The sequence below is a fragment of the Numenius arquata genome, chromosome 2, assembly GCF_964106895.1.
Source record: "Numenius arquata chromosome 2, bNumArq3.hap1.1, whole genome shotgun sequence".
NCBI classification, from domain to species: Eukaryota; Metazoa; Chordata; class Aves; order Charadriiformes; family Scolopacidae; genus Numenius; species Numenius arquata.
Window position 1 is genome coordinate 71,330,360 of NC_133577.1, and position 25,025 is coordinate 71,355,384.

The 25,025-nt window shown below is 35.3% G+C and overlaps 2 protein-coding genes across 2 annotated transcripts in view; one reads left to right on the forward strand and one right to left on the reverse strand.

Annotated features, from left to right (window-relative positions):
* Positions 1-22,676, forward strand: part of PARPBP (PARP1 binding protein) — a 51,413-nt gene extending 28,737 nt beyond the window's left edge. Inside the window, exons 6-10 of the mRNA XM_074162343.1 lie at positions 1,418-1,601; positions 7,744-7,922; positions 12,561-12,642; positions 21,527-21,677; positions 22,342-22,676. Of these exons, the coding sequence (XP_074018444.1) occupies positions 1,418-1,601; positions 7,744-7,922; positions 12,561-12,642; positions 21,527-21,677; positions 22,342-22,676 (931 nt within the window). The remainder of the gene's footprint in view (positions 1-1,417; positions 1,602-7,743; positions 7,923-12,560; positions 12,643-21,526; positions 21,678-22,341) is intronic.
* A 363-nt stretch (positions 22,677-23,039) lies between these two features.
* PMCH (pro-melanin concentrating hormone) lies at positions 23,040-24,276 on the reverse strand. The gene is made up of 3 exons (XM_074144397.1): positions 24,028-24,276; positions 23,317-23,518; positions 23,040-23,089 (listed from the first exon to the last, which is right to left on the reverse strand). Exons 1-3 carry the CDS (start codon positions 24,274-24,276, stop codon positions 23,040-23,042), a joined length of 501 nt encoding a protein of 166 aa, XP_074000498.1.
* Between the last annotated feature and the right edge of the window lie 749 nt (positions 24,277-25,025).

Below are 25,025 nucleotides of genomic sequence, written 5' to 3' on the forward strand. Positions count from 1 at the left end.
GGATCACAGATCTTAAGCTGGTGCATTGTCATAGTTCATAGTCAATCACCTCATGACTAGCGATTCCTACTTTTCTACCTCCATATGGCTTTTGCACCTACTCACCACACATTACACTTGCAAAATGAGAAGTTCTCCCTTAGCACTTGGATTTTCCATTCTTGTGATGGGATTATGCTCACTCTTGTTTAAGTTTTAAGTTATTTTATTTTATTAATTTTGAGCAGCTTTGTTCAGGGCAGCACTTTTGACCCAAGTGGAATGGTGCACTTATAAGTGGACAGTGGAATTCTTGAAACTGTAACTGCTTCTTCTCATTTACCACGTCTGTGTAAATTAAGGTGTGCTGTTACAAGAGCCTCAGTCCCTATAGCCATTTATGTGGACCCAAGATCTTTGGGTTTTGTGATTCTTCAAGAATTGATTTTTTTCCCTCTTTTTTTTTTTTTTTTTAAACATACTCAGGATAATGCACTCTCCTTGGCACCCTGTCATATTTCCATTTTTATAGAATATGTGGATCTTACAAGTTTAAGGGAGCAAGACATGGTGTAGTTCTCCCAATACTGCCTATTGGAGCATCATGTGTACAACTGTAACTGCTAGTCGTCTAATCACTCGAGTTTCACTGGGGAGAAACCTGGTTGTTCTAATCCAAAAGTGATCCCAAAAGTAGTCTATCATACATGCAATGTGGATGGTTCAAGGTAGAGGACCATGAAATGAAATTAACGGTCTAAACATAGTTTAGGTGCACTCACAAATGTCGTGTTTTCCTTCTATAAGAAGAGCTGAAATAAAGCCCCTGTATCGATGAGATTCAATTATTTATATTTTTGATGTCAAACTGCATGGATATTTCATAATTAAACTACTAAGTTTTTTTCTGTAGGCATTTTTTCTTGTTGATGAAGAAGAGATTAATAGTGTGTGCCTTCCTGGCAGTGATGTTCATTTTGTCTAATTACTATCTATTTAAATAAAATTGAAAGCAGAGTACTATTTTGAAGCACTTTCACATGAAGCACAAAAGACTCGAAAATCTAATAGTCTGTTAAATTGGAACGCATGTTCCAGTGAAACATTTTGTTTACGCTTAACAGTTTATGAGCAAAACAGTAACTGTAGGTTTAAAGAAGGTACTTTTCTTTGAACTTTTATGGAGAAGTTAGTTTTGTGTTGTAGCTCAGAGTATTACTAAATGCTGGTTTCATTACCTTTCCTTATAATCTTTTTTTTTTTTTTTTAGCAAACTATTATGTTGAACAATACTTGTATACTGCTGTTTGATTTAAAAGATCAAAGCTGTTTTCTGAAGAATTTTAATTAACTGTGAAGACTGGCTATGTTCAACACTAATAGGTATACTAAAGTGCTGCCAAGATTAATGTGGAGATGACCCTGTGCCTATTTTCAGAATCGCAGGGGGGCGAATTCTGTCAACAGTGAAGATGCATTTGATAAAAGGCCGAAGCAATGGGGATCCTTTCTGTCAGGCAGTAGAGGAAGTTGTACAAGATTTGGATTTGAAGATTAAAAATATTATCGATTCACAACGTGAAGTCTTGACTGCCAGCACTACTGGAGTCAGTCCAGCACGGGTAATGGGACTTCTTTTGTTCTTTTTACTATTTAGCTTTACAAGAAAGCAAATGTCTTTCACCTGTTTTGTTTCTTTTTTATTTTTTAAAAGACTTTTTATATAAAGTATTATCTTTTCCTAACAGTACAGAGCAGTGTCATTTCCTCTACACTGTGGTTTTAAACTTATTGAAAGACTTATACTTGAGGATTATAGTGTAGATTTCAAAAAGCTGATTTACTTAAACTAGACTTCTTACCTCAAAATTATAAATAAAATACTCTTTAAACTTAATTTATTTGTGTAGTTGTTATAGATGTAGATACTTATAACTATCAGGTTTACCACTGATTCAAGTCAGTATAGCTATAACAAATTTCCAAACAAAAAAAACCTCATGAAAGTGGAATTAAGATTTAAGAACATGTATCAGTAATTTTGATTAAAATGCACAGATTTTAATTAGCTCAGTTTCAAGTATTTCTCAGGGTAAGGCATTCAAAGTAAGGTTAAATATGAAAGAAGTCCAAAACACGGTGAAATGTGGAATGGGAAGGAATAAAAACACCAAACAATCAATGTGTAAGTTTTTCTTTTGTAGCATTTCAGGACGCTAGTGAAACTTAATGATTTTATTTTCATGGAAGGAATCAGTATATTTAAAGTTCTTTAGGTCAAGCATGGAGAGCAGAATGCAGGCTATTTGTGGTTTCTTTACTTTGAATCTACTCAGGTTTATATTATGATCCTTTTTGTCATGAAAACATCAATGACCTTTAATTATTTTATTTTACTTTGTTGATATATAAAATGTTTAATGTCATGTATTTTGTCTAGGAAACTTTTTAAAACTTATAGACACTTCGAATGTACGTACATTATTAGAATGCTTTGTTTTGGGAAATCACTGGAATTACTCCATGGTAACAAGATTTTTAACAAATTTTAATCAGACTTTCAATATGTTCTTTTTCTTTTTCCGTGAGAGCTAAAACCAGCCAAAGTCTAGTGGCCGGTTAAACTGGTTTAAATGTGTATTTCTACTGAGCAGTTGGAGTATATATTTCAGCCTAATTTTCCTGTTTCCCCTGAATCTTTAATTTCTCTATTTCCCTTTCATATCCTTCTATTTCTTTCTCTTCCCCATCTGAAAAATCGATCACCGTTATCAGTTCTGTCTTTATTTTGCTAATTGTATTATTGATAAAATATTGATAAAATCATTACATGGCAGGTAAAACTATTTTAATAAAACCTCATGAGGTTCAACAGGGAAAAGTGTAAGGTCCTGCACCTGGGGAAGAAGAATGTTAGGCACCAATACAGGTTAGGTGTGGACCTGCTGGAGTCAAGTTCTGAAGAGAAAGATCTGGGGGTCCTGGTAGACAGCAAAATGACAATGAGCAAGCAGTGTGCTCTTGTGGCCAGGAAGGCCAATGGAATCCTGGGCTGCATAGGGAAGAGTGTGGCTAGTAGGTCGAGGGAAGTCATTCTTCCCCTCTACTCTGCACTGGTGAGGCCACAACTGGAATACTGCATCCAGTTCTGGGCTCCCCAATTCAAGAGGGATAGGGAACTACTGGAAAGAGTCCAGCGAAGGGCAACGAGGATGATTCAAGGATTGGAGCATCTCCCTTATGAAGAAAGGCTGAGAGAGCTGGGACTCTTTAGCCTGGAGAAGAGAAGGCTGAGGGGAGACCTTATCAATGCTTATAAGTATCTAAAGGGTGGGTTGAAGGAGGAGGGAGCCAGACTCTTTTCAGTGGTTGCCAGTGAGAGGACGAGGGGCAACGGGCACAAGCTGGAACATAGGAGGTTCCACTCAAATATGAGAAGAAACTTCTTTACGGTGAGGGTGACAGAGCCCTGGAACAGGCTGCCCAGGGAGGTCACGGAGTCCCCTTCTCTGGAGATTTTCAAGACCCGCCTGGATGCAATCCTGAGTAACATGCTCTGACATGCTCTGGGCAATCCTGCTTCAGCAGGGGAGTTGGACTAGATGATCTCTATGGTCCCTTCCAACTCTAAAAAATTCAGTGAAAAATTCATTCTTCAGAGAAATTCACAAAAAACTGCTTTCCAAAATGGGTTGTGTTTCTTATTGTTCTCCATAGTCTAATGACCCTGCAGAAGTGTTTACCAGTATCCTTATTGAGGCATGATAGCAGAGATGGTTGCATCCTGATGTTGTTAGGAAATGTGGTTAAATATTTAGTCCTGTTGAGAGCAGTGTGAAGTTAATATTTTTTTGTCAAAATGGGCACCTGAAGGCAGCTAATGAAATTTAATTATATTACGTTTAGTCTGTGGTTCTGTGTTTAAGTCTTTGCCAATTCTTGAGTTTAAGTTAATTGATTACTGGAACATCCTATCTACTTGTGGATGGGCAGATTCTACTATAGCTCTTCTCAGTGAGGAAACTTGAGTACATAGCAGAGGATGATGGGCTTTAAACTAATCCTTTTCACCATACTCACTACAGCACATCCACACTCACCACAGTATGGAGAGCCATCAGAGATGACTGTGGTCTGGATGTGACTGATGAGCTGCTTGGCTTAACAAATCTAGTGCTGTATTGGATTTACGTGGCAAAGTTTGGTAGCAGGGGGCGCTGCAGGGGTGGCGTCTATGAAAAGACACCAGAAGCTTCTCCCGTGTTGGACAGAGACATTTCCAGCTGTCTCCAAGATGGACCTGCTGCTGGTCAAAGCTGAGCCAGTCAGTGACTATAGTAGCACCCCTCTGATAACATTTAAGAAAGGGTAAAAAAATGCTGTGCAACATCAGTTGGGAGAGAGGAGTGAGGATACATGAGAAAAACAAGTATGCAGACACCAAGCACAGTGAAGAAGAAAGAGGAGGAAGTGCTCCAGGCCCTGGAACAGAGATTCCCCTGCAGCCCACGATGAAGACCAAGGTGATGCAGGTTGTCCCTTTGCAGCTCATGGAGATCCACAGTGGAGCAGGTATCTACCCTGCAGCCTGTGGAGAACCCCATGCTGGAGCTAATTGGATGTGCCCTGAAGGTAGCTATGATCCTGTGGAGAGTCCACACTGGAGCAGGTTCCTGGCAGGACCAGTGGAGAGAGGAGCCCATGCTGGAGCAGGTTTGGTGGCAGGACTCGTGACCTCATGGGGACCCATGCTGGAGCAGTTTGTTCCTCAAGGACTGCATCCTGTGGAAAGGACCCATCCTGGAACAGTTCTTGAACAACTACAGGCTATGGGAAGGACTCACACTGGAGAAGTTCATGAAGGGCTGTATTCCATGAGAAGCACCCCAGACAGGAGCAGAGGAAGAGCATGAGGAAGAAGGAGCAGCAGAGGTGATGCGTTAGGAACTGACTACAACCCTCATTCCCCATCTCCCTGTGCCACTCAAGGGAAGGAAGCAGAAGAGTTGGGAGTAAAGTTGAGTCTGGGAAGAAGGGAGGGGTCTCATTCTGATTAATTGACAATGAGTTACATTAATTTCCTTAAGTCTGTTTTGCCCATGATGGTAATTGCTAAGTGAAATCCCTGTCCTCATCTTGATCCCACAAGCTTTTCATCGTATTTCCTCTCTCTGTCCTGTTGAGGAGGGGGAGTGATAGAGCACCTTTGGTGGGCATCTGATGGCTAGCCAAGGTCAACCTACCACAGTTCTTTATGGTGCCCAATGTGGGGCCTGAGGGATTAGAGTTAAGGACAGTAATTGGGAGAGGCAATGGGCAAAACGTGGGCTGAACATTGTGAAAGAGCAGAATAAGTGTAGAGAATTTTTGTATGAGGGGTGGAATGTGTGTAAATTGCCCACCTTTGTTGGTGTTGTGATGATATGATTTTGATTTTGGCATGGGGAATTCTTTTTGTTGATGTAAATGAAGCTTGTGAATGTTGTAAGATCAATGTATGTTTTAATAATAATTCTTAAATATTTGTTTCACAGAGTTGAGGGGTGGAAAGGGAGGTTAGACCAATATTAAGAGACTGATACTAAGTTGCATGTTTTAGTGGAGGTCGGTGTGGAAGAAGCATTTTACTAGGTGAAGTATTGGAAAAAGCATTTTTTTCATAAAATTAATAAAATTTTATTCATGGAAAAAATAAATGGAAGAAGCACTCCATTTTACTAAGCATAGAGAGGGGCAGGTTACCATTACTAATTAAAAAATAAAACAAACCTCAGAAGTTTTCCAACTGAATTTGGGCTGCATAAAAATAAATATTGGAGCATCTGTATTGTGTAAGATCTCAGGACAGCAAAGATTAGTGGTCTGTGCTGAGTTTCACATATAGCTTGGTTTTTTAATTGTGTTTTTTTAGTTTTTAAAGAAACCCCCAAGCCTGATGCTATAATTTTTTAGAAAAAATGTTCTATATTCAGAGTAAGTTCTGGTTTTGATAGGATGTTATGTTTTTTCATGTATAAGAGATTGAATAATTTCTTTGAGTGTAAATTTAAAATATGATCTTAACTATAGAGCTGAAAACGATGCCTCCACTTAGCTCCTGGGAAGGCTGCTTCCTCGTAGAGTGTACCTGAAAAGAGCTTGTTAGAAAAATATTTGCTTTTCTCCTTTAGTGGCAGTTTTCTTCCATCATGGCTCGGTTTTCATGCAAATACTTGTTTTATAAGAACCTAGAGCTCCAGGAAAATTTATTAATTTATGCAGCAGGAAGTACTACTTTGTGTTGAAACCTGCACGAGTGACTAATAGGAATTATGATTCATTTCTTCCTGAGAAAATTGCTATTGTAAATGGAATCTGGCTGGTGTTTCTGGAACTAACCAGAACAGTATGGAGTAGCTAACGGTCCATACCCTTGAAAGACGGACCAACTATTTTCTTGAAAAAATAATTTGAATCATGATTTTTCGCTTACTAATAAACAAGATTTTTGTGGCAGGGATTGTTGTCTTGCCTAAAGATCTTATTGTGCCTTGGACAACGGGATTCTAGTTCATGGTTAGTACACCAAGTCACTGTTGCTGTAGTACATGAGATTTCTGAAGGTCATCTTTTAGCAGTTAGGAGGTTATGTTATATTCTAAAGATTATTATTTTTTCCTTTGTGTATAATCAGTCAAGATGATGCCAAATTTGTACTTTTCTCATTTAGACAAATTTGCTGTGACACACATGACATTTTATAAAAATCTATGATGTGGTGATGTAATGACTGAAGAGGTTCAGAATAAATTTTGAGGAAATTAAATGGTACTGAAATAGGCCAATTCTGTGAAGCCAAGTAACAACCATTTCTGTAATTGCTATTTCTAGCTATTGATTATAACTTATAGTAACTGACTGACATGTGTTGCTATGGTTTCTTGAAAGCTACATACACTAATTGATGTAATCAAATAGAGAGAGAAATAGAATTTGATCTTTTCAAGACTGTGTTTAAAAGCAGATGACTGATTAGATAAATGCAGTTCATTGCTTTTCCTGTCCTTTTGAACAAAGTTAGGCTATTCAATGTTTCTGTGTATTGGTAAATAAGAAAGCCTATAGTTTTTAAAATTTACTACTGTGTATTAAGCACTGAATTTATCTATGGAAACTCCTAGTACTTTTACAGAAAAATGTAGCAAACTTGCAATTCTTGCAGTCCCGTAGTGGCTATGGAGTTCTGCATCTGTACTGCTGACTGTAGCATTGAGCACTTCCAGATGTGGATTATTATTTTCTTTAAGGAATTCTTTATTCTTGCGGAAAATGGTGAGGAATTCATCCTGTTCCAAACAACAGGAAATCGTGCCAAGTTACCCCTCTTGTCAAATCTTGATGGAAATCTCACTTTTAACCAACTGCTTTAGCAGATTCAGTTAGAGGAGCTGGACTTCACCAGAATGTGTTTGTGTACCCCATAGCACTCAAATTGGTTGTGAGAAAATAATATGTTAATTTCTGCTGCATGGCTTCATCAGATTTGTGTTACTTATCTGTTTGACTTGCTCATCAGTGTATACCTCCGACTGGCAGTGATCTAAACTCTACCAATTGCTTGGGATGAGGAAGAAACTTTCCCATGGGCAGGTTCCCTGGAAATGCCTACTGGGAAAGGGGATTCTCACATCTTGTGATGATACGGGTTGCTTTTGGAGGTGAGTTATTGGTCTGGCTTGCTGACCTTTTGTGTTTTATGTTCCTTTTACTTTTTTTTACTTTCAGCCAAAATTACATTCCATAAATCATGACACTGTGTATTGTGGCAGAGATACTGTAAAGGTCTTACTAATTCTTCTGGATGAAGAAGCTGTTAGTCCTCCTACCCAGAACAAAGCAGAACTATTATATGATGATGAAAACTTAAATTTGTTTGGAATCACCTCTGTTTTGACACTCTTCAGGTGAGTACTAGACAGTTTCTTGTGTTTGTTTTGGGTTTGTTGGTTGGGGTTGGGTTTTTTTGTTGGTTTTTGTTTGTTTGTTTGTTTTTTAAGATCTTATACTGAGTGGCTAACAAAGCATTGATATTACTTACACAAAGGAAATGACCAAAGTGCAGTCTGTTGAGAGACTAGGTGCAAAGGGAAAGCATTCTTAGAACAGTCTCAAGTTCTCAAAAGTATTCTAGCTTCTCATTCACATTTTCTGTATGTTCAAGATACTTTTGTAATATGGACTTTTTGAGCTAGTACGCTTCTAGGCAGCACGAAACCTATGAAGGAGTATCCTTTGTAACAAACCTTCCAAATACTTGCCTTTTAAGTTGAGTTTGAACTCCTAACTTCAAATACTGTCTGTTCAGTAGCTAATTAGATTACTGTTCAATTTGAAGATGCCTCTTTTGTCTAGCTATGACACAAGAAATTTTTGGATTATATCCTTTTTACTTCCTACATAGTAATTATTTTGTGGAGAGAGTTTTAAATAGTTAAACAGTTTTTCATATAGTGATCTACCAATCAGGGTAGTATTGCTCAAAGGATGTTGAAACAAATTCACATGCACGAAGATTTATTAGTAGTGATGGCATACATTCACTCTAATGGTGAAAGTTGCTCTTTGGGAAGAAAAAAATCTGAAGAGGAAGGGAGAAAGAGAAGAGGAAAGAGAAAACTCTCCCCAGTGGCCAGCTGCGATGTAAAGCAGCCAGGGTTCCCAGACAAGCATCCTCTGTAGTACAGTGGTTGGTTCCCCTGTAGTCCTTTTCCCAAGGGAACTGTATTGTCTTCATAAGGGACCTGGTCACTCCCCTTATTGATTGTCCCTGCTTTTGGTACCTTCAGAGGTGTTCAAAGCATCTGTTCATCAGGGCAGGGGCTGCATGGCCATTTGCTTATTAAGCTCTGTGCATGAACGTTTTTGGGTTCCCTAACATAAAATAAGAGCTACAATGAAAAGGGTAGGAAAAGTAGGGAAGAATGGAGTGTTTCTTATGCTGGTGGCAGTTGTTTCCCACGAGAGCCCACCATAAGAACACTATCAGACTGTGCAGGTGCAAGGCTGTGAGGATAAAAGCAAGGAAAGAGGAAAACAGCAGTAAGTCCTAAGTTGGAAGATGAAGGATTCTAAAAGTCAAAGGATTTAAGGGTTCCGTTAGATTTGTCATTCAACCTCTTTTATGAAACCAAAGTCATAAGCACATTCTAATAAAACTTGAAAAGAAATAGTTTCATTAATAAGAATTCTAAATAAACCTGTAATAATTTTTAAAATAAAAGGCAGCTTGTAACAACATATTGTGGAATATTTTTTCACCTCTCAAATATATGTGGATAGCAGTAGCTATATATTTCTATTTCATTATGTAACAAGCTTAAAATAACCCTGATTTCAGTTGCTTATTTTTCTGTTACTTCAGATTCAGGAAAATTGATCCACATTACTTTTTAAACTGTTTTATTAATTTAATAAACCTCACCATGGTTGTATTTTTATCAGAATGAAAATGAACTTAATCAGATTTAGGTTAATGCTCTATGTGAGTGGAATCAAGGTCCACCTGAATTTCTTCTCCGAAAGGGTTGTCAAGCATTGGAACAGGCTGCCCAGGGAAGTAGTTGAGTCGCCATCACTGGAGGTGTTTAAAAGTCGTGTAGATGTAGTGCTGAGGGACATGATTTAGTGGTAACTTGACAGTGCTACGTTAATGGTTGGACTTGACGATCTTAAAGGTCTCTTCCAACTAAAACAATTCTGTGATTTTATGAATTCTCTTTCTGAATTAAACTTTGCTATTATTCAGAGCTGGAGTTCTTGATTGTTTTGGGGCTTTTTTTAAGTAATTCTTTAATTTAAGACAGGGTTTAAGCCACTTATTTTTGAGTAAGAGTGTCCACTGCGTGCTTTGGATTGACTTACCTCATTTGATTTTTTCAGCTGAATTAATTTTCTTGAATTTTCCCCAAAAGGATAAAATATGTGTTTTACTTAAAATCTTCTTGGTGTAGGTGTAAGCAGGTACTGCTCTCTGAGAATTAATATTATAATCTAGACAATTCTTGTGTTTTCCATAGTTATTCTTAGTGGTCAATTTGTTTTAGATTTTATTTTTCAGCATATATATTTTTTAATATTATCTTTATGCTTTCATTTAAAAATTTGATTTAGAAGTAATTTATTCAAAGTATTGAATTTATGATCCTAAATTACTGTTTTAGGAATAAAAAACTTTTCAAAAACTGAAATGACACTTGCAAATACCACCTGTTCTCAATTTTTATCAAATATTTGTGTTCTGCATTTCTCTAGCAGCTTTCTTGTAAGGCTCTAGTTGCTTTATGAATTCTGAATGCCTTAATACTACACAGGATAGTAGCTAAGGTATCACTGATTTGTGTCAATGTACAGGCACCTCTATGGTACAGCACTTTTTTGTTAATGCTTGTGTCTCGAATTTTTGATCTCAAATGCTTGCAGTCTTTTTGCCAATTGATTATTAATAGTATATCTGGAACAGTTTACAGGATAAATGGCAGTATCTGGCAGTAAACAGTGCAGTTTTCAGATTCTTTTTGCTAATCTGATTCTGTGTATCAGACTTGATCACCTCATATGGTAGTTATTTTTCTATGGGTTTTGATCACATGGTAGTTATTGTTTTGAGGTTTTTCACAATGCTTTTTGTTATTTCTAGAAATTTCATTATTGAGGAATCCCAAAATATGTTTAAAGTTTGTGAATAGTTTTGTCTGGGTTCTGTTGGTCAGTTTGAGAGAGCACTACTAGTTTTCAGGTGAAGACTGAGGTTAAAAGAGAACACCTCTTTTTCAAAACTTCAGCATATCAGAAATTTTTCTTGCTTTGTTTTACTCTTAATAAACTTCTAGATCAGTTGGGTAGATTTATCTCTGCACTGAAATCCTGCAAAAAAGCTACAGCAGAGAAGCAGCTATTTTGTTGTTGTTTGCTTTCTTTAATTAAAAATATTTTCATTGCAATTTGTGAAATGTACGCATATTTGGGAACTGAAATGTAAGCTCTGACAATACATCCTCAGTGTTTTAGAACATCCTAACCAAGCTGAAGTTTTTCTTACTTAATCTGTCCTTTACTATACCCATCAAATGTTTTCATTCTCTAAGCATATTATTTCAATCTTCTGAAAAATATTATTTTTAGATTTGCATTATGGAAGTTCAAATAAAGTTCTCTTGCTATTTTTTTTGTATTTTGAAGCTGCACGCAAGGCAGAAGTGTACTAATTTTCCCATGGTATTTTTAAATTTTTTAGGCGAACATAAAAATGTAGTGATGATATTGAAATCAAAGTAATCAAAGTGATTCTGATAAAATTAATGATATTCTTTATGTTTTAGAGTTAAGTTTTGCCTGACCATGGATTAACTATTTTCATAACTTTTTGCAATAAAGATTCTTTTTTTCTGGTTTTGCAGGTTCAACAGGTATTCAGGGCTTTGGGCAACTTTTTGTTTGCTACTGTTTTTTATATTATTCCCATCGTCTTCCCATCCTATTAATGTTAGTCAGTCATTGCTTCCTGCTCATTTCTTTTCCTCCCTTTTAAAAATGTCCTTCTATTTAAGGAATACCAATATTGATCTGGTGTGTAAAACAAAAACTCCCTTGAAAACCCATTTCTGTGGGCACTGAAAAGGAAACTAATCTATCCATGCACTGGAGAAGCAGTGATGATTTAATCAGTCAGTTGCTTATCCTGAGGAATCATCAGTTTTTGGAAAAGTGGAATACTGAGAATTTTGTCATTACGAGTTACAAAGAGGACGCATGAACTAGAACAACAGTGTAGACGGGAGTATGCTGAAGCTCCATATTTTGGCAATTTAGATAGAAAAAACTTTGCAAGGTCCTGCAGACAACAGACAAATAGAAATAAATAAAATAAAGAATGAGCTAAATAAATTTTATTTATGGACTAATTGAATAGAATGAGCTGAGTAAATAAAATAAAAAATGAGTTATTTTTGAAACAACTGTCCTCATATGCACGTTGGCCTGACATAAGCATAAACAGAGAAGTAATTATTGACAGATGCACAGATTAGTTTTTTGTTTCAAGACCAAAGAATCCCCTCTTATATGCATCAAATTTTTTTTTTTTTGCATTATATGCATCAAAAATTAAATAATTTTTCATTAATGTATGTAACTATTCACATACTGAAATATAGGATGGTGGAAGCATTTTGCTTGAGTGAGTACTTTTGTTGAAAAGTCTGTAAATACAAGGAAAATCATTCTGGATGTCAACCAGATGCTATTCAAGGCAGTGTAAGTAGAATGGTGACTTGTTAACTCATCACCAGCATTACAAATAATAATACTGTGGCTGCAGAACTACAATATAGTAAACATACTGCAAAATGATACCAGAAATTGGATCTGTAGGTTTGGTTTTGTTGCTGTCTTCAGTACATGTGGTTATTTAGAGAGAAAACAAAGTAAGTTCAGATAGCGAAGATAATTACCTTCCTATCTCTGAGGAACTTGGTATGGTAACTATTTTTCTTAACTAATTACTTTTGCATGTTATAAATGTTTCTTATTTCTTTCTAATATAGATCTCCGTCACAATCCAGTGGATCTTCCCCAAAACCTCTTAGACAACGTATTCAGAAATCCACGGATGAAAAAAAAAATAAGGTACTGTGTATGAATTGCTATGCGGTTATAGATGCACTGAAATAATAATGTTAAATGAAAATAACAGTGTTAAAATTCTCAAATACTTGGCTGAAATCTGTCCCATAGCTAAAGAAATGTAATTGTGATTAACTTGTGGTAATTTGCCCAACTCAAACTGTGTTGTAATACTAGAAATGGAAATATCTAAAACTCCAGAAGAGAAAGGCTTTAAGCCTAAAAGTATTTCCTAATGAAGATCTCGTAATGGAGATATACTGAGTTAATCTATATCTCTTCATTTAAACATCTGTGAATATCAGGACTATACAAATAAAAGTGAAGCTATGTGAAAACAGAGATAAAACTGAACACAGGCACTTGATTTCAGTTCTGATAATACAGGCATTCCAAAGGTGTAATAATGACTTTTTCATTGCATTTTTTTGGGAATGCTTTTTATTTATAACATTTTGAGGATATTTCCATAACATTGCTTTGTGAACAATAAAATAAAGATGGTAATGTTTGTTATCTTGTAGATGAAACCGAACATTACAAGAGTATGTTGGTATTGTGAGTGGAACTATTCGAAAGAACAACTTCAGTCTGAAAATTTGCAGTCTTCCAGAGTACTGCATTTTATATAGTCTTTTTTGCTCAAAATTATCAAACTTGAATGTTGGTACTATGGATAAAGGCAGAGCTTGTCTTTTCCGCAGCATTTCAACAAAGAGCTAAATAAAAGTAGTGACTTAGCATTTTTCACAAGCTTGGTCCTGACAACAGGTAAAAACACAAATATAACTAGTGTATAAGGAAAAAAAAAAAGGTATTTTAAGCCATCAGAACTAGTTGTAGAACAGCAGAAGTAAAATGAAAAGCACTGTCAGTATTTCCAGTGTATGTATTAAATATACTTCAGCTTCATTCTGAGTGCTTTTTTTGGAATGGGGGTGAGGTGGATGATGGGCATTTTGGATACATGCACTAATTATGGTGAAATTTAGTTTAAAACTCATAGGCAAGTTGTGAAATATTGAAGCTGATAAAGGAATTTCATTATATTAATTTTACAATCAACAGCATGTTTAAATTGCAGCTTTACTCATCAAATAGCAAAAATGTGATATGCTCTTTGCACAGTATATTGAAATAGTTTCCTTATCTAAATGAAGGTTTTGTAATTGAATTCATGAACAGCTGTTTTCAGTATCAAAGTACAAAAATTATTATCTAAAAGGAATTGCCTATTAAGTTTGAGAGCATTACTGGAAACTTACAAGGTTTTTGACAGGAGCTCTAAAAAAATATGAGTCTTGAGACTGGTTCATATTACAAAAGTATTTTAACTGTTATTGGAAATACTTTTTTGCTAATCAAAAATACCAGATCATCTACCATAGTTTCTGTGCAAATAGTAGTTCTTTCAGAGGTCTCTGAATGATTGAATGACTTGTACTTCAGGGGCAGGAATTGCATGCAAATGTTTGTCATGACTCTCTCCTGTGCTGCTTTTGTAATGCCTGACTCTAATAAGGGCTCTGTGACTCCTATGATCCTAGTTAATATAATACAAGAATCGGACATTTTCTGTAGCACTCTTGTTCTAGTCTTGCTTCACTGTGATTGACAAAATAGCATGTACTTGTAGCAAAATAGAATGAAACATATAACGTTTTTAGCCAATAATTTAATTTTTAACGTTTTTAGCCAATTTTAGCCAATAATAAAATACCAATCTTCATTGTTCGTTTGCTAATTTTCAGGCTAGTTCTTTCAGCTGTTTGTTTTATACTGTTTCTTAAGGCTGAAGAGATTTCCGCAGAACGCATTATCCTCCTTTAAAACCTTTTTCAGTACCTTTAAATCAACTTATCCCAAAAACTTAGCAGTGCTTTGTGTTGAGATAGATGCCCATTACAATGACCAACTTCAGTTCCTTTCTGTGTGAATCCATATATTTCTTGTCTGAGATTGTAACGTCTCTGTAGAAATAAATTTTGTTCTATCTTTACTGTGCAGCACATAGCACAGTGAATTCCTTGTCCATGACTGAGTCGTTGTCTATCTCAAGCGCTGTAGTAGTGCTTATTACCTTCATACACCGAATATCAGTCTTCATTATTATTTCATACGGCCATCTTGAAATGTGTACAGGTTGCTTGTAAAATTAACAGTTGTAAATTTTGTTATGCATAATGCACTCATTTTAAGAATTGACTTGGAACATTTGTTTTTTGAATCAGACAATAGCATCATGATGTTTCTTCTCATTGTCAATGATTCTTCTGAGAAGTTCCTTATGCAGTATGTGTGATGCTAGCAATAGTTCCATAAAATTGTCTGAAGGAACTTTTTACCATGCTGCCTCTGATAGGTGGTTAGATGGTTAGTCTATAGTACAAATTCATGATCTCTCATTACTGAATTTCACTGAATTTTCACTGAATTTTTTTTAGAGTTGGAAGGGACCACATAGATCATCTAGTCCAACTCCCCTGCTGAAGCAGGATTGCTTAGAGAATGCTACTCAGGACTGCATCCAGGCGGGTCTTGAAAATCTCCAAAGAAGGGGACTCCACAACCTCCCTGGGCAGCCTGTTCCAGGGCTCTGTCACCCTCACCGTGAAGAAATTCTTTCTCATATTTGAGTGGAACCTCCTATGTTCCAACTTGTGCCCGTTGCCCCTTGTCCTGTCACTTGTCCTGTGAAAGTCTCCTTTCTCGTGATGTTTCAGAGGGGAAGAAAAATACAGTAGTGATGTTTAGTTTGGTTGTATGCTGAGTCGCCTCAAGAGGTATGTGTTGAATAAAGAAATTTAGTAAAATCTAGAAAGTGAAAGGAGAAACACTTCCCTAAATTAAAAACAAAAAAACAAAAAAACCCCAATCAAACAACAAACAAACAAAAACCCCACCACATTATGCCCTCTCCTTCCTTAAGAGGAACTGATTTCTCAACTTCTGCTGAATTACGTGGAGGAGTGCAGATTGATAATATGTAGACCCAGGGCACAAATTCATGCGTATGTGATTAGTATCTAAAAATATGGAGAGGGGATAAAGCAAGTGAGTAGCTATGAACTGGAATTGGTGTTTAAAAATAAAATAAACCTGTGGGTATTTCCATTGTGCCAAAACAAAATCCTGGCAACAGTGAAAGACAAAGAAATATTTTTATCTTTCAATCCCCATTAAACACTGGAAGAGATGCAGAAAGATTACCTAACTGTAACAGCATTAGTTAGGAGACAAAGCTGCCACTCTTACCCCTTGGGGAGAATGAAGTCTGGGGAACTAGCATGTTGCATTTTTTCATTCCCTCCAGCAGAAGCAGGTAAGAGTAATAAGAAGAAACTCAATCTTCCTTTGAGAGACAATTTAGACTTTCAAGTTTGTTATCTATTGTTTAAGTGAAGTGTCTTCTGGGTGAATGGTATTTTGTGGAAGGAGTCTTTAGTTCAGAAAGATCTGTAGAACTTCTGTTATGTGTCTTGTTGTCAGTTGTTCTTACCACTCCTTTCTGCATTACAAAAATATGTAGAAAGTTTAATTGGACAGGAGAGAGCTATTTTTATCTAAAAAATGGTTCATCTAGCCTTATGTCTGCTTCTTTGACTCATACTTCCATTCATCTGAAATGGGCAGATACCCTATTGTTTAACTACTTATTTTATTGATTTCAATGGGGTCAAGCAAGTCCTGCTTATTGGTGAGAGAGAGAGGAATGAAAGGACTATCACCTGCTTGTTTAGGTTAAAGAGCAACTTAAGACAACAAAAACATTGCATAATAGGATTTTTGTCTTTCATGTGCACCAGTAAAGATTAATTAGACTTTCAAGTTGTAGGTAAAATACTGTTCCTGAATTAATGGGATTGGGTGAAACTGCAAATTTTAGGCATTAAGAAGGAAGGAACAAAAGCTTTTAAGCTGTGAGCATGCAATATATGAAAGAGTAACAGATTTTTTTTTGTAAACTTAGGATTGTTTTGGCCTTTTGATACATTATTTTAGAAATCCTGCTGCATTGTTAACACATTTACCCTGAAACAGCTGTAAGGACTTTCGGTAGTTTGGCATGTTTTTCTTCTTAATGTAACTGGAGACAACCTTTCCTATATGAGGCACTATTTCCCTCCAATTGGGAACATAACTATAGTTTTAGTTTTAAAAAGAATTTGTGGCTTAACAGCTCTAACAAATCTTGGCATGCTTGAAATTCATTGTAATTTTACTGTGTATAGCAATCCTTCCAAGGAAAAAGCTCCACAAAGAAAAAATCCCAGTCTGCCTTTCTCATGTGACTTGTTCATGCCTGTACAAAATGACTTAATATCTAGCCTCATGCACTGCTGTTATTTTTCATTGCTTAGTTCCCTAAATGCTGTTATTTGAGAGAATTGTTTTGCCTGTTTGTGATTCCAGTACAAATAAACTGTGACTTGGAAAACTATCAACAGGAAGTTATCAAGAGTTTTCTGTATGCCCACTATAATTGTGAGCAGAAATTCACAGTAATAGAGGAAAAAAAAAATCTTCCTCAGGTAGTAGTCTTTTCCACGGTAGCAAGAACTATTTATTTTGAAGTGGAATCTAATTATGGAGAACGCTAAGCTGACTAGGAGTTTCAGTATATATGGAGTATGCTAAAAACTGGTATTGGGACGAGAGGGAAGGAGGGGAGAAAAAGGTTATGCTCAGCACAAAATCTGTAGAAAGACTTTATTATTAGTGTCAGTTGATAAATTACACTTGTGTGGAAAATACCATTTTTTTTTTACAAGACCCCTAACCTTCTTTCCTAGGATCCATAGCTGTGAGTTTTGAGTCTTTTCAAAATCCAGTTATGAGATGACACGAGGCTAAATAGTCTCAAAACAGTAGTAGGTTAATTTGGGATAGCAAAAGACTAGTACAATGTCATGCTAAAAAAATTTTATAGTTTCAGTACAATAAAAGCTTGGTATTACCTGACCTATTCAGGACATTTTTCATGTTGCAATAACATGATGCCTTGGTTTGGCAAAGACACTTACCATTTATTGTTTTGTTACTCTTCACTTTGCACTCCTTTCCATTTCTCAACTTTCAACTTACCTTTAATTTTATTTTTTTTAAAAGACAAGGGTAAGGGTGGAGAAAAGATATTTTCTCTTTTTATCTCTTTTCTCTTCCAAATAGTATTCTAATCGTTTGGCTAGAAAATAAAAACATGTGTTTGTTGTTACTGATGTAGGTTTTCAAATTCCATTATTTCATTCCAGTGTATAAAAACCAAATCTCAACATTCTTACTGACTAAACATTGGCAGTACTGTCTGTATGCAGATGCTGGAAGGAGATCTGGAATAGATTATCAACTAACTTTTAGAAATAAATAGAGCATGCACCATTAATATTTCATATAAAACTGAATGTTTTATATTGGCATCTTGAACAACTGAAAACCTTCTCTAGATACAGAAGTCAAGAAGGGAGAATGTCCTGCTTTATCCGCTCATTAGGACTACTAATTGACCTACATGTGCTGAAACACTATATTAGATTCTATCGTACTTTCTTCCAGCTGAACAGTAATAAGAGCGAACCACTTTTTCTGAAATGCAGCAATGAATTCTGAAATTCTGCTTCTTCTGTTGAGGGATAACAGCAACATCCCACTTGCTCGTGAAGAGTAGAGGGGATAGTAAGTATGAGTTAATTACGTGCCAGTTGTGTGCAACTACTTGGTTAGCAAATTGAGCTCCCAACATCTTTTTTGCTCTCCTGGAGCTGTGGGCTATTGGGGTGATGCCCTCAAAGCAGCGGATTTCAGGGAATTTAATGTAAAAGAACTCAGAGCTATTTCAAGCTGTTGACAGGCTTCATTACGTGTGCTTCAATCAAGCTAAGTTGCTCTTTTTTTCTTCAAAAACATTCCAGCGAAGCTCTACTTTTTAATTCAGCACTAGACTTGTGCTCTCTGTTCTGCCTTCAGGCTACTAAAATTTACTTATTGCTATCTCACTCTGTGTAATACAGTTGTTTTTATTAGTGAATATACATTTCTAGACTATTTGGGCAGTTTGCTTCAACAAATTCGCAGTCCTGAGTAACATGCTCTAGGCAATCCTGCTTTGGCAGGGGAGTTGGACTAGATGATCTCTATGGTCCCTTCCAACTCTAAAATAATTCAGTGAAATTCAGTCTTGTACTCTCAGCTAGATTAGTACTAGCATCAGTTGAAGCAGTCATATTTGGTAGAGCTTTGTATACTGTTCGCAAATGACTAAATGGTATGTGACACAATACATCATGAAGTTTTGAGGCATATTTCAAATTTCAGTGAAGCTGAAACAGACAGATGGGTTTGTGCTGCACATTTTTCAGTATTTGAGCTTGACTTCTGTCCTTTGACTCCATGTATTCTAATGCCCGCAAACTGAATTAGTGAAGCATCAGATGCGGGTGGTAAAAAGAAACCCTGATGTCCCAAAAAATAACTGGATTTACTGTTAGTTATAGAATGGTAACTCTCAAGCTTTCTTGCTCAAGTTTGATGGTCTTTGTGCTGTGTTTATTATAGCCTCATCAACTCAGCTCAAATTGTAGCTTATTTACCTCTTGTAATATGAATATGTGGCAGAACTCTGTGCAAGTTATTGTTGTGTAATTTTTGATGTATGTCATTTGCTGAAAAATAATTAAGAATTGAGGGAATTTTAAAGAATTAAGATGTGTTTATGAAACAGCAAATACAGGAAAATATTTTTAATTATTATTACAGTAACCTTAAGCTTAAAGAAAAGGTAAGCCCTTTATATTTTGAATATTGTAATTGTACAATAGGATGTTGATTAATTTTAAGCTAGATTAGAGTTGTATTTTTAATTATTTCAAATTCTTAAAATTATTCTGGGTATAGCTTCCCTATCCTTCAAAACACTTTCTGGAAAGAGTATAGTTAATGACATATTCTTAATGACTCAGTGAGCTAAGGTATAAACTTAAGCACACAAAACCTTGTATGCGTCTATACATATAGTCTTACCTTATGGTAAATGTTTTAAGTACAGAGTAGATTACTACTTTAAAAAAGATTAGAACTGTTGAGAGTCAGGCTGGCTAGTTCTCTCTGTTAAATCTGCCTTTCTTTCTCAGACTGTTATCTGGCACAGAGAAATTGCACTTTGGGAGTGATGGAGAACTGGGAAAATTGGGTCTTTTAAACTCTTGAATGGCATACTGAATTTAAAGTAAAACTGTATATCTACAGACATATTAAGTCAGAAAAAAGAACTACCTTTCTGTAAATAAATGGGATATTTTTTTCCAAAAAGACTAGCTGTGTTCACCTGGACAACTGCAGTATCATGAAGAGATACTGTTGAGGGATATTAGTTGTTGCATCTCCATGATAAAAAGCTAGAGACTGTTAGCTTATATGCATGAAAACAGTATCTGATGAAAGTGGCATAAATTGGGACTGATTTCACAAGGATAAAGGCCCTTGTGAAAGGAGGTTTCTGGGAACATATTCTTTTCTTTCTGAGTCTGAGATTTTGAGTTGGAAGAAAAATATATCTGTACGCGTGAAACCTAAACTGTAAGATGTAAACATGCTTGTGTTAAGAAGAAAAGTAGACTTCCATAATGCAAGCTTCTTAATCAGAAAAGTGGCTGTAAACCTCTTATTTGACAAATCATTCCTGGTACCTGTATATATAGCAACATCTCTTTTGTGAAAATGTCTCTCGATTTTTCTTTTTCCTGATATTTGTACTGTAGCACCTGTTCAGCTCAAATTTATTTGAATTCATCTATGCTGTTATAATAGAATTATTAGCTAAAAATCCTAGTATATTGTAATTATTTGCTCTGTGCTGCACCTTTCAACATATTTTGTATAATCCAGTAGACTTTCCAATGAAAGTGAGGGCAGAATTTGCCTGGCAGAGTCTATAGCATTTGTGATAAATTGACCAGGAAGTACAAAGCTTGACCCTGAAATTCTAAGCTGATGTGAAGCTGTAACTTAAGTGTAAACTGAAGAAGTTTGACCTGTAACCACTGATTCCATTAAATAAGGATATACTGAATATAGTAAATTTTTTTTCAGCTGAGCCAAATATTTTTATTTCCCTGTGCTATGAGACTAGGTTCCCTTCTTCCAAGATTAGGAAGTCGAGATGAGCATGCAGAGCCGATGCAATAGTGTTCTTCAATACCATAGATTTCTGGCAACTTATGCTATATGGGTATGTTTTCACAAATGTGGAGTAGGACATTGGCATTCAACAAGGAAAAGGCTTTATTTTGTGAGTAAATGGGAAATCTAACCTTTGCCAAAGAAAGATCTGAAATAATACTTTATATTTCAGTTTTAGATATAGGTATATTGAAGCTTAGTTTGTGTCATTTATCATTCCTTTTTGGTGTTGCTATTATGCTTTCCTCTATATATAAATTAGTTAAGTGATGAGACTTAACCTATACTTGGCACTTATTAACTATCATCTCAAAGATGACCTGTAGAAGTATCATAATTGACTGTAGTAGCTATGGCAGATACTCAAAATTGTAGAGTGTGCCCTCAGAAGAGGGGACTAACTTTGACAGAAAATCTTAGGTTAAAGCTTTAAAAGTTGATGCGTAACTTTCTGAAAGAGATGAAAAAATATTTTAAAATTATTTTAGGACTTTAATAGAATAATTTGATAGTATTCTTGAAAGCCTTTACACTTTGTAAATTAAGACTTCATAAGTATCTTTTTTGTAGCATACTAATTTTTCCGGCATTTTATGTGATCTAAAAGCTTTCAAGACAGAAGAATGAGGAAACTTACTATTTTACTAGTCTTGCAGGTGTTGTCTTTTACTTTTGTAAATAATTAAAGCTAATACCAGATTGCTATTTGCAGATGAGGCAATCTTCAATCAAATCTCAGTTTGCATGTACATACAAAACTGAGTTGGGTGAAATAAAGGGTCAGCATTTCCTTAGCAGTAACGAAATTCCAACCTGCATGAATCCTGCACCAAAGCAACATTTAAAAGCTGGATATCTCACAGGTAAGCTGTAGTAGGATTGCATATGTAAATATGATGGCTAATAGTTCAAATGTTATCAAACAATGCTTTACTAAAGCTCAAATATAAATAAATTTTCAAGAAAAAAATAGACATATCTCATTGCTCTGTATGCTATGATCAGTTAAATGTCTTAGCATTAAAATTCTAATGCTAATGCTTTGAAAATATAAATCTGTTTGAAAAGTACGTATTGATGCTATCTTGAGGTAAAAAAAAGATAGATTTTGCATACATTATGTAATGTTGCTTCTTATTTTACAAAAGTAAACTAAATGAAATTTGCATTTTTGCAATTTATAAAAGAGAAAAATTTGTTTTACTCTGATATAAATCCTATCATATATATAATTTCTAGGCCCTGTAAGCATCTTTTCCAATATCTGAAATTTATAAATCCACTTCCCGAAGTTAGTTGCTGTTACATGTTTTTGAGCAATGTCATTTTAAAGTCCCAGTACACTTATGAACACATAGCAAATGTAACTGCAATGATCAGCATAGTTTTCTTGGGGTTGTTTTTCTGATAAAGCACTAATTTTGATTAAAAAAAAATCACATGACAGTCCTCTGATAGAAAAAGGATGAATAATCCCAGGTAACTTTTTATTTCTTCACATATGTTTTTGATATTCTTACATGACAGAAGGTATGAATTCATGTCTTGATGTACCAGTGCTTGGAACTATTTCTGAAAATGTTCACCAGACTAGAAGTTATACAGAAATGGGAAAGCTGAGTTGTCAGCCAAGAAACAAGGACTCCAAGAATGAACAGATGGATTTGAATAATGACAAAGTAATCTGTGATAAGGAAAGTGAACCATCTTTGCAAAAAAATGCTAAAAGACCTAAGACTTCAAACAACCCTCGGAAAGAATTGGACAGTAAAATCGGTGGAAAAAGACAACACAGCAAAACTGCAAGCAAGAATAAGTTGATTGCTGGTCAGGCAAAATTAACTCACTTTTTTCGACTGTAAGGTTTTGTTTTGAAATAAATGGTACGTTGACTGGTTCAGAAGTTGTAAAATTTTGCAAGAAGAGGGTGAAATTCATGAATTGCTTCCTTTCATACTCAAATAAGTGGAAGTAGCTTGTATATAATACAAGACAAATGTAAGTCTGGATTATGCAGCAGTCTTTTATTTTTTGATAACAATACATCGTTAGTAATTACAGCTATGTTCCTTTTTGGTAATGAATTACATTTCCCTCTACAATGCGATGGGAAAGTACTTTTTGATGCATATGTATAGCCACACTAAACCGCAATAACTTCAAATTACATTAAATTCATAATGAAATGTTTAATGTTCAAAGAAGGTGGTGTAGATCAGTAGTTTTCAGACTTGCCAACAAGGTCGATAGACTCTTCCCAGCATACACCTGAGCACTACAGGAAAAAAAAATCTGGAAGTTTATATCATCAAAGAACTAGAATTTTTTATGGCCTCTGGAAATATTAATTTGACAAATTTAACAAATGCTTCCTCCTCTGTGCATGAAATCACAATAGACATGGAGTTTCTAAATGAACCTTCATCAAATGGCTATATAGACATTGCATTATACTTTCCCAGAATGAAATAATTTTTTGTATAAAAATGAAAATACACTTACTGTCAAAATCTCTTCTTCCTATAGGGAATTTAGCTGAATTTTCTTCATCTACAGTCTCTCTTTCCTGTATTGATTCAATATTTTGAATTTCAGCGTCAGCTGGAAAAGCCATGACTCCCTTCAGTGCAAGATAAGGTAGTTGCTTTCTTCCTAATTTGGTTGGCATAAAACGATTTAAGAAACCATGTCTGGAATCTGTGTCCTGTTTTAAGGGAAAACAAGAGTTGCAGTTTATATTTAAAGTCAGTGATGTTCACTTTTTATACTTGAATTTTTATGCTTTATACTTAGCAGTGCAAGTATTTTATCTTTCAAGATGGTATTTTAAAACTAATGACCTGCATTCTGTCGTTGGCTGAAATGGTTTTATGGCAAAGAACATGATAAAATAATGAGTCTTATGTTGGGTGAAGTTAAAAACCTGTGGCTGCATATAGGGACATGCTGAATTAAATATAAATACAGGCACTTTTCCCTACAAGTTTTGGCTACATATAGTTCTTTAAAAATCAGATTTCTTTTATTCAGCTAAGTTACACATCTTGGATAGATACTTACAGTTGAAAATTTATTCTTGACTGTAGTATGCTAAACTGATATTTTTGTATACCCACCAGGTTATTGCTTTCAGTTATTGTACTTGTTTTCTAAAGGGCTATGAAGAAGACTGCCATTTTACAATTAAGCCAAAATGTAAAACTGAAAACTCACCAAAAACCTCATGTTTCTGTCATCGTCTTCATCCAAAACACTGCTGTCTTCAGTCTTATAATGCTTCAGGAAAGGTATAGCTCCACTGTTCACAGTTCTGTCTCCATTTCGAACAGTTTTTCCTAGATTTATCGTTGTTAGCAACATATCTTCATCTTCTACCTTTTGCAGAGATTTTGAAACTGAGAGTAGAAAACCTTGAGAAAAAAGAGAGAGAGAGAGAATTAACATGTATGATGAGATACACATTTTTAGTTACTTAACGCTTGCATAGAAGTTAAGCAGTTTTCAAATTTTAAGAAAGCTTTTCCAGTTGTAAATTAATACATTCTCCATCTGTGCCCACTTTATATATTTCACAGATTGAATGGAAACTACTTCAATGGCTGATGAGTTCACTCTTTTAAAATGACTCATATTAAGGAGTAACCTTTTCTATAATCCTTCTAATCCCATTTGTTGTTTAGAACTACTTAAACATTTCTTTAGCATAGATTGTGTCTTTGTATGTTTTTAGAACAGCAGATTAGTGCCTTCTGATGGATCAGTGTAACAAAGTTCACAGAAAAATTGATGTCTGTTTGTGTTGTTTATAAAGCCTTACTTCCAGTTAAGGCAATTTAAGAAAAGGAACTAATCTACATAAGTAAGCAGGACTGTTGTAAAGGTGTGATCTATCATAGTTCTTGATCAAAACTGATTCACTGAAGAGTTGAAAAGCTTGAAATTTAACAATAGCTTACACTACTACTGTGTTAGAGCTGAAATAATTAAGTTGAACTTTGATGTCCATCATGTCAGGTTATATTATTTAGCACTTATGTCTAGAAATCTTTATTAATAACTAAGTAATTATATTTGTCTGCATTTTTTTCTGAAAATGGACTGTCCCCAGCTACAAATATAATATAGTCAGATATGCTTGCTAAGAATGTAGAAGGAAAAGTAAACTTCAGTTTTTCATTTAATAGGTCTTTGAAGTCTACCTATTTACACTG

Coding starts and splice junctions, on each gene's coding strand:
- PMCH (XM_074144397.1), bottom strand. CDS start 24,276: ATGTGTATCTCATCATACATGTTAATTCTCTCTCTCTCTCTTTTTTCT. Junction 23,519..24,027: donor ACAGAAACATGAGGTTTTTG/GTGAGTTTTCAG, acceptor CCCTTAAAACAG/GACACAGATTCCAGACATGG. Junction 23,090..23,316: donor AGGAAGAAGAGATTTTGACA/GTAAGTGTATTT, acceptor TTTTTCCTGTAG/TGCTCAGGTGTATGCTGGGA.